Source organism: Nanorana parkeri, unplaced genomic scaffold (genome assembly GCF_000935625.1).
Source record: "Nanorana parkeri isolate BGI_ZX_2015 unplaced genomic scaffold, ASM93562v1 scaffold397, whole genome shotgun sequence".
In the NCBI taxonomy this organism is placed as follows: domain Eukaryota; kingdom Metazoa; phylum Chordata; class Amphibia; order Anura; family Dicroglossidae; genus Nanorana; species Nanorana parkeri.
In genome coordinates, this window is record NW_017306665.1 from 1258482 (window position 1) to 1268011 (window position 9530).

General features: G+C 42.2%; 1 protein-coding gene across 1 annotated transcript; it reads left to right on the forward strand.

Moving 5' to 3' along the window:
* Positions 1 to 474: 474 nt before the first annotated feature.
* On the forward strand, positions 475 to 3338 carry LOC108789434 (heat shock factor protein 5-like). The gene is made up of 3 exons (XM_018559458.1): positions 475 to 958; positions 2787 to 3152; positions 3292 to 3338. The coding sequence occupies exons 1-3, from the start codon at positions 475 to 477 to the stop codon at positions 3336 to 3338; spliced, it is 897 nt and encodes a 298-aa protein (XP_018414960.1).
* The last annotated feature ends 6192 nt before the right edge of the window (positions 3339 to 9530 follow it).

Genomic DNA, 9530 nt, shown 5'->3' on the forward strand with positions numbered 1-9530 from the left:
TACAGTATACAGGCGGGTCCGAGCGGGCAGGACTATGGTGAACTATCGGGGACGCGCACAACGTCGGATACCAGGTTAGAAAACTCGAAGTCTGATTGGTCGGCGCTCGTCGAGGGGCGGGGAACGGCAGTGACAGTTCGGATGGAACATGACGCAGTAAGAATAGAACGTCAGAGATATGACGAAGAACTTCTGGAGCGGGCACAGGGTTGTCTGAGTGTTTACACCTTATCTAGCATTGCTTTTCTACCACAGCCTAACGGAGTGTGTGCTAGGAAAATAGATGTTCAAGAGAACACAAAATCTCATCCTATAGAAGAAATCATAAATGGTATGATTTATAATCAAAGATCGTATCAAAGATCAGCTGACCAGACAGTACTTGGGTAACTAGAGCTGGCTCCCAGCATTTAAACGTTATTTAGTTGCTCTTAGCAGTGACTATTATATATGTTATAGTTATAAGCCCTTTCAATGGATGTAGTAAACCCCCATAACTTTCCAGCCAAGCTATGGCGACTTGTGAATGACCCCCACGTCTGTTCCCTCCAATGGGACTCGCGTGGAGAAGGAATCATCATTGACCAAGAGTTGTTTGAGTCTGAGCTCCTCGCACCCTCCAGAGAGATCAATGTGACCGATGACCTGTTTAGGACGACAAGCTTCGGCAGCTTCATCCGTCAGCTCAATCTGTACGGCTTCAGGAAACTGGTCTATGGATCTGGCGCTTCTTGCCAACCCACCAGGAACCTAGAAGCTGGAAATCGCAACCTTCATCCTTTCTCTAATTCCTTCTTCCGCAGAGGTCACCCAGAGCTTCTCATCAATTTAAAGAGGCTGACCAATATTAACAAGGCAAAAATGGCAGCAGGCCATAAAGTGCATACCAGGCCACCAAACCGATATCAGCGATTACTTCCAAATCCATTGGAGAAACAGAGAAGGGCAGAGACTCAAGGTAAGGTCAGGACTGGACCATTGAGGGACACAGGAATTCTTACACTGTCAGATTATACTGCCACCTACAGGAAAAATGGCAGTTTAATCTGGCCTTGCACTGCAAGGGTTATCTGCTCGTTTGTGTCTAGGTTTAAAAAAAAAAGTTATACTCATCCAATCCTTGGAGCCGGCTGTCTGTCACAGCGCTCCCTGCCCCTTGTCTCCTTCCCGGCTGCAGCAAAGAAATGTCCCACAGTGTCCTCACATCCTATACACTGTGTATAAAAAGTGATGACTCGGGGAGCTTAAACCACTGCTGCGGAGGGGGAGAGAGGCTGGAAGGACCGGTCTAAGAGCTGGCCGGTGTTCTATTTAAAGTTCCAACTTATCGAGTTCTCCAACTGGCTGACTTCCGGTTTAGTTAGAACTAAGAGGTTTGACCAAGAAAGCTCTTCTGCACGAGCGCCAGCCGCGGCATTGCCCTATACACATACAACGTGACAATGAAGTATGAAAGTGAACCAGGATCACACTAATCCAGCATGTTATTATTCTGAGTTGCCCCACTCAAGCGGCGGCCATATTGAGCGGGGCACCTGAGAATAATAACGTGCTGCATTAGTGTTATCCTTCTTCACTTTCATACTTCATTGTCGCGTTGTATGTGTATAGGGCAATGCCGCGGCTGGTGCAGAAGAGCTTTCTTGGTCAAACCTCTTAGTTCTAACTAAACCGGAAGTCAGCCAGTTGGAGAACTCGATAAGTTGGAACTTTAGATAGAACACCGGCTTTGAGAATCAGGTCAGTATATGTTGTTTATTTTCCTCCCTAGACACAAACAAGCAGTTAACCCTTGCAGTGCGTGGGTAGCCCCACTGCAAGAGTTAATAACATTTGTGCCTGGAGTTCTGCTTTAAAGATGTAGTTCCAGTATCCATGTGTACAGCACATGACTGTGATGTGTAACTCCACCTTTATATACCAGAGTTTCACCTTAATTAGGACTCATTTGATCATTTTTAAAGTGCAGAAAAAGCACAAAAAAGCCCTATGCAGTGTTCCTGATTTAGCTTCACGTTGTAACTGGAGACTGACTCTTGCCTGACATCATGGCTAAGCCCTGTTCACTGATATTCTACTAGGGATGTGCATTGGCTTGGTGTAAACAGTTCACCCGAGCCTGTGCAAAACTCGCAGGACACATTCCCCTCCTTGCCCAATCAGCTGCGGCCAGGGCATTCTCCCCGAAGCTAAGCGTAACAAAGGAGCAGGGAATGCCCCAGGCCGCAGCTGATTGCTTCAAGAGGGGGATGTGTCACTGACAGTTTTGCACGGGCTTGGGCAAACCTTCTTTCGCCTACCAAGAAGCCGTCCTAACCATCTTGTGTTGAATTGTATTGTAACTATACTGCCTTCCTTTAGCACCTGTAAGGTGCTGCACAGACTGTTGATGCTATATAAATCCTGTATAATATTAATATAATGATATTAATAATATTGTCACTAGCTGCAACTGAGGCAGGATCAGTGAGGGGGTGCTGGTAAGGCGTCCTGTCAGGTTGTCACGGCTATTTGGATACCCCATTAGGGAGATTTAGCCTGACTTCCTGTCCTGCTAACAACAGTTTTACCAGACAAATAGTAAGGTAAAATCTGTAACAGGGGCACAGACAAATAAACATCAGACAGGTGTTCCTATACTTAGGCAGGACTTGTACATTTGACAGTTTAAAATGGCTGACATGTTTGTAATCTTGGCCTAAACAGTACATAAGTGGAGTTTCTTTATAAGTTGAATTGTTTCATTTTCTGTGCTTTATCTTATTTCTGCTATTTCCGATCTGTAGGTCTAATGCCACTCGAACAAATTCATCGTTATTCTAACCAGGAAAATATTTCTCTATATCCCTATGCTGGGCCGGTAGCCCAGAGCTATAATGCTTCTATGAATGGGTTTGGTGACTTTCCGGTGTCTGCTATGATGTGGCCAAGTTCATTGGGACCTCACCAAGGACACTTAGGTGTTCCATCATCATTCCCAGAAAAGCCAGTCTTTTTTCCTGCCATGCAGCAGTTCCCAGCAGTCGCATACACGCTGCAATCCACCGCCACTTCTCTACATGTCCAACAAAGTCACTCTTTCATGACGGAAGCTGTGCATAAATATGGAAGCTCACCCACAATGCAGTATCCTAATGTATATCATCCAGCAGGTTAGTCTTTAGTTTGTAGACAACAAGATGTTCAGTTGGAAGCGTTCGTCAGATACATTTTATATAAAAGTAAGCAAATATGTGTTTCTTTATTGTACATTGATGGACTCAGGAATTCTTAAAATTCTTATACTTTCAGGTTATACTGTCGCCTACAGCAGAAATGTAGGCGACAGTATAACCTGATAGTCTAAGAATTCCTGTGTCTCTCAATGGACTCCAAGAAAAGGATTTTGTCAGCGAATACAAAAATCCTAATTTCTTTAGCGCCCATTGAGGGACACAGGAATTCTTAGAGTGTTGGGTTATAGTGCCAACTATAGGGGAAATGTAGTTGCCACTGTAACCCGACAGTCTAAAAATTCCTGTGTCCCTCAATGGACTCTAAGAAAAAGATTTTTTAGTGAATACAAAAATCCTATTTTCTTTATCTCCCATGGAGGGACACAGAAATTCTTAGACTGTTGCTTTATACTACCGCCTACATTTCTCCTGTCAGCTTATTCTGCCACCTACATTTTTATGGAAACTAAAAACAATAAACAAAAATATTAATGGTAGAAAACATAAAAATAAAAAAAATCTGCAGAAAAATAATAATAAAAAAAAAAGGGAAGAAGAAAGGAAGGAGTTGATAAGGACTAATAGGTAATAATGAACTGATGTTATATGCAGATCAAAGGTGGCACCTGCAATCTATGTATGATTGAAACAGTAACTACAGTGTTCATAGTCAAAGAATGTGCCCTACCTTTTCCTGTCCTACCTCAGTGTGCAGGAGGGGCTCCTGTCAACTCGTGTTGTCAATCAAGTTATAACCGTTACACAGGGGCGTAACTAGAAATCACAGGGCCCCATAGCAAAATTTTGTATGGGGCCCTGTGATTTCTAGTTAAGCCCACCTGAGATCCCACACAGCCAAACCTGAGGGTGACCCTGCAGAGCCCACTATAGAATCTCTATGGTGGGCCCTGCAGGGTCTCAGGTGGGCGGTCAAGCCCTCTTACCTGTCTGCCCGATCCTCTGTCCGCCTCCTTCTCCTCAACGATCGCTTGCGGGTTCAGCCTCCTTCGTTACTGGGCCCCACCTCCTCGATCGCCGAGCCTGCCTCCCCATTGCTAAGACCCGCCTCCTCCATCGCTGGGCCCCGTCTCCTCCATCGCTGCCGACTACGGGCCCAGCCACCTCCTCTGAAGCTGCAGGTTGTCACCGACTCAGCAGCGGCTGTGAGGAGGAACGCGCCGCTGCACATGTGAATAGCGGCGTGTTCCTCCTCACAGCCAGCAGCCTGATATGCCATAGCGACCCAGGCGGCCCGCACGGCATCAGGGGGATGTCCTGGCCAGGGCCCCCCCGGGCCCCATAGCGGCCGCCTGGGTTACACTGCCGTTACATGAACAAGGATCCTTGAGCATGAGCCTTACATGAGCATGATCCGTGTTCATGCCACTGCCGCTACATGAACAAGGATCCACATAAAACCTTTTTCCAAATTGTATCATGACATAAAATCAGCAACAAATATCCTAACGTGTTTCAGCCTCAACAACGGGCCTAATCTTAGCTCATTAATCATAGTTAATTACAACCCCACACACAAGATGGGAGGAGTAACAACATCATTCATTCACTATTAGTTGTATTGATAGTCCTCCCATCTTGTTAAGGGTGGAGAATATTTAAGGGTTCCTAGTGCTGTGTCCTAACGAGCTTTGATTAAGGCCCGTTGTTGGGACTGAAACACGCCAGCATATTTTTGGGCGCTTTTATACCAATAAACAAAAAGCTTTTATGTTGATCTCTGTTCATGTGCTGTTTATTGCAGCTTCAGTAACTACAGTGTAATAATACATTATTACACTGTAATGCTCAATGACACTTCCTGACTATCTGCAAGTGTTATCTTACCAAGGAGCTGCTGCATTTTGGCAGCCACTCCTGATATGTAATACATAGCAATTTGCAGCTGTCGTTTTGACAGCTGGTAATTACCAGTAATAGTGGCGGGGAGCGCATCAGGGAAAGAGAGCAGGATGTACAAGACACATTCTAGAAACTTCTCCAGGTTTTTTAGGACATCGTTTCTACGCCTGAAATCCTGATGCGGTTAATTTTCTACTGTGTGTGCCAAAACAACACCTGTGTACACTTTAAGAGTACTGCCTGTAGGTTCAGTGAACCCTGAAAGTGGTTTAGTTTTTAGTGCTTCTGCCTTGTAGCACTGGTTCAAATCCCAGCCAGGTCACTATCTACAAGGAGTTTGCATGTTCTCACTGTGCTTGCTGGGTTTCTTCTACGTACTCTGGTTTCCTCCCACACTCCAAAGATATGCCGGAAGGCTAATTGGCTCCTGCCTAAATTTGCATGTGAGATGGGGACCTTACTTTGTAAGCTGCTTGAGGGCAGGGACTGATGTGATGTGCACTGTGTAAAGTGCTGCATAAATTGCCGGCACTATATAAATACTAATAATAATAGATAGGAAGGATGCTTCATGTACAGAACTACTTTGATTAGCAGGGGATCAATGTATGGAACTGACAGGTGCCTGTGATCCGAGAGCATTTTATTTAAAATCCGAGAGGATTTTTTTTAAAGTGCACCGCGCTAATTTTTAGCTACTAAAACTGTGCTAACCCACAAAATCATACGATAGAGATAATAAAATGCAATAACAAAAAAAGTACTGCAAATATTGAAGTGCGAAAATATATATATATTAATACACTGGTAACTATATAAATAATATTCAATATACCTATATACTAAAGTACCAACATACAGTGTATTGAAGTACAAAAAAAAAATACAGTATACCGTATTTGCCGGCGTATAAGACGGCTGGGCGTATAAGACGACCCCCCACTTTTTGTGTAAAAATATAGGTTTTGGGCTATACTCGTCGTATAAGACGAGTATAGCCCAAAACAATGCTTAAATGCACTTACTAACCTCCTTGGCGGTATTCCCGAGTGTGGCTCGGGGTTAATTTTCAGTACCATAAGTGTATATAAAATGTTTGTGCTAACACTAAGGCCTTGTTCACACCAAGGAGCAGGAGCTCCTGCGTTCCAGGAGCAGAGCAGTTACAGACCGGATCAAAACTGCGTCCAATGTATTCCAATGGTATTTTGGGCTCTAGTTCACACCGCCGCGTTCAGTTCCAGAACATGTAAAAAAAACTGCAGCAGGCCCTATTTTACCTGCTCTGGAACGCATTCAAACGCATCAAAATGCATGCAAACGCCCTGGAACGCACTGAAAGCCCATTTTAAACTAAAAAATAAAATATTTTTTTACCAAAAATAGCGCTAAACGCATCAAAAACGAGGCAAAAAACGCGGCGCAACCCACTGCGCCGCGTGTGCAGAAACAGTATGTTTCAACCACCAATTAAATATGCAAAAATGCCCCAAAGTTTATAAAGTGCAAAGTTCTTGTGTTGCAAATCATTCTATCTTCCAGTGATCCCCTTGTGCAAAACAATATCACATTCCACAAATGTTTGCTCCCTCCTGTCTGTGCACCCCTACATATGGATACACGTGGATTAGTGTTAGCACAAATTATATATAAACCGGGTTGCTCTGTCACGCAGAAAGATTGAAACCAGATTTTGCTTACCACGACCACGAGTTCGTCACATGTTTTGGCTGTGGAGGCCAAATTGAAACTTTTTCTGCGGCGGTATTTGGTTCCCCTACGCATTTTACGGCCATTCTTCTTACTCATCTCATTGTTTCCAAGGCTGTGAGGTTGAAGGTTCTTTCTACCATACCTGGTGGGATAGTCCAGCGGCCAAGCATTTCTGGAGTAGGTTGTACTAGCTTATAAATAGTCACAGGTAAGTCCTTTTGTGAGAACCCTTTTGAAGATCTACTGCACAAAAAGCGGGAGGTTTGCACCCTTCGCCTATTTAAATTGGTTACTTATATTCTTAGTGAGGACAAGGGAGTCATAGCATGAGCATGGAAATCCCCTATAATTCCTTTTGCAGAAGTCAAGTGCCGTGTTTCACAGGTCATATTTTTTTGAGAAGCTCTCAGCCATTCAAAATGATACACTCGGCCATTTTAAATAGCTGTCGGCCATTCAGAATGATAGGCTGCAAAACTTTCAGAACATTTTGGAACCATCAATCAATTCTCATCTCCCTCATTCCATATAGACTCCTTAATGATATAATCGTATTGGCCTTCAACGGTGTTTCCTTTCCCTCCACCCTGGAGATTTTCTCTGGGTGGGAGTCATGTTCCATGACCCTTTTGGTACCACACACCGCAAATTGGTAAGATTCTCTCCTTCCTTTCTCTCTCTCTTCTCTCTACCAGTAATCCTTTTGGGAAGTGTAATTTAAAAAATACGGAAGGGTAAGGCGTCATTACATTTTTGACTGATGTGACCGGCCGGATTCTGATTGTTTCCTTTTGCACAGATTGACGTTACAATATAAATCTCGGGTATTGGACTAAAGCACGGGTTGTGATTCATTTGAGACCGTGTTATACATTTGCATCAAAAGGTGTGTCATTTTAAAACTATATTGATAGGTAATTGTGAACTGGAGGAAGTAAGATTACAGCACAGTCGCTTGAAGTGACAGATGAATGGTGATTTGTGTCCTCATTAAATTAATAAAAGGCTTTAATTGCAATACAATGATTTCATTACTTTCTTGTTTCACCTTGAAGCTCTACTGCTAAATTAGGTGAAATATTTTCATCCAAGCTACAATGTGAAGTAACATTTGTCATCTGTTCACTTAAAGCTGAACTACAGGCAGATATATAAAGTGTACAAATGAATGCAGCTCTGTGTTCGTTACTACAGCAGTTATGTATTTTCTTTTAATGCAAGCAATAAAAAGTACATACATTCTGACAGTTTTTGAATGGACAACTCAAATATTTTAAAACCCTTTTGGTATTGAAACGCTATTTTTTCAATAAGAAATACGTATCATAGCAATGGATCTCCAGTGTTTACTTTTTAAAGAAATGATTTGTTTTTTGATTTATTTGTTTGTTAATGCAGTGTTTCCTTAGTAGACCAAGTTAAGTCATATAACTTATTACAGCTTTCTTTGTTTTCTGTCTAGCTTCATTTCAGTACTACCCACCAACATACATGGAACACCTCTCAAACTTTTCTAATCCTGCTATTTCATCATACCAACCTTATAATTATTATCAGGTAAGTAGAAGTACACATTGTATGTAATACAAAAGCATAGCTTTGAACACTAAAGAGTAACAATAATAGTTTTGGGTCAGGGTTTATTTTTATGTTTATACATTGTATAAAGAATGCTTTATTTTACTTCTCTATTTAAAAATGTCAAAACAATCAATAAAGTATACACCAAATATAAAGGATTTACAGAGCATTATGCAGTTTTAAAGAGAGAGTTCAGCAGAAGCTGTTTGTCTTCAGACTACCTCTCTAATTTCAACTTCTGAGCAGACACAGGTGGAAGAAGCTTGGGGGATGAGTCACTCTTTGGACACATTCAGTTTGGTGTGTACATTTCTGCTCTGCTTTAAGTTTCAAGAAAAGCAAATAAGGATAGACAAGTAAATATGTCTAAAAGAGCCTAAAAAGGTCCACCTGCTTGCTGAAAATGAGTATACTAAATATTCACATGCAATATTTAATTTAATTTGCATAATAAAAAACATTAAATATAGTATTTAAAAAAATATATTTAACCAGTTGACATCCGCGGTGTTAAACCCCCTTCGCATCCAGGCCATTTTTCAGTATTAGCAGGATAACACCACTACATATTTTCTATACGTGATTTACATCTATAATATGGGCATTCAACAAGGTTACTTTAATCCAATCACCATGGAATTATGAACTGGGCAGGGCTGATAACACATGCTTGAGGTTTTAATGTCACAGGAAGTCCGGAGCTGACTGGATTTCTGGTGGGATCATCAGGATTTTTTTTATCTATCAAGCAAATATAACAAAACACTTTCAATTGTATATTAAACAGCAAACAATATCAAATAATAGATATTTATAAAGAAATCCGGTTGCACAACACGTAGTGTTAATGGGAAACTAACACCTCATTTAAGCTCGTTCATGCCACAACATCATGCCCAAGGTCTACCCCTCACTGATGCATTTCACCCAATCACAGGGTTAGTCTTCGAGTTCTCTTGTAGTAATCTATGACTACGGTAAGCCCCTGATTGAGTGCAACAATTCAGAGAGGGGCAGACCTCAGGCAGCGGGACGTTGTGGCATTGACGAGCTTGGATAAAGTGTTGGTTTTCCAGAAACGTTACCTGGCGTGCAGCCGGATTTCTTTTCTCTTGACTGTGATGAAAGGGAGTAGATACTTGGCAGGGGATCATCTGGCAG

What these genes read in the sequence shown, in the direction of transcription:
- LOC108789434 (XM_018559458.1), top strand. Translation starts at nt 475, where the DNA reads ATGGATGTAGTAAACCCCCATAACTTTCCAGCCAAGCTATGGCGACTT. An exon ending in GAGAAGGGCAGAGACTCAAG is followed by an intron (nt 959 to 2,786) that starts GTAAGGTCAGGA and finishes TCCGATCTGTAG; the next exon opens with GTCTAATGCCACTCGAACAA. An exon ending in TAATGTATATCATCCAGCAG is followed by an intron (nt 3,153 to 3,291) that starts GTTAGTCTTTAG and finishes TTATACTTTCAG; the next exon opens with GTTATACTGTCGCCTACAGC.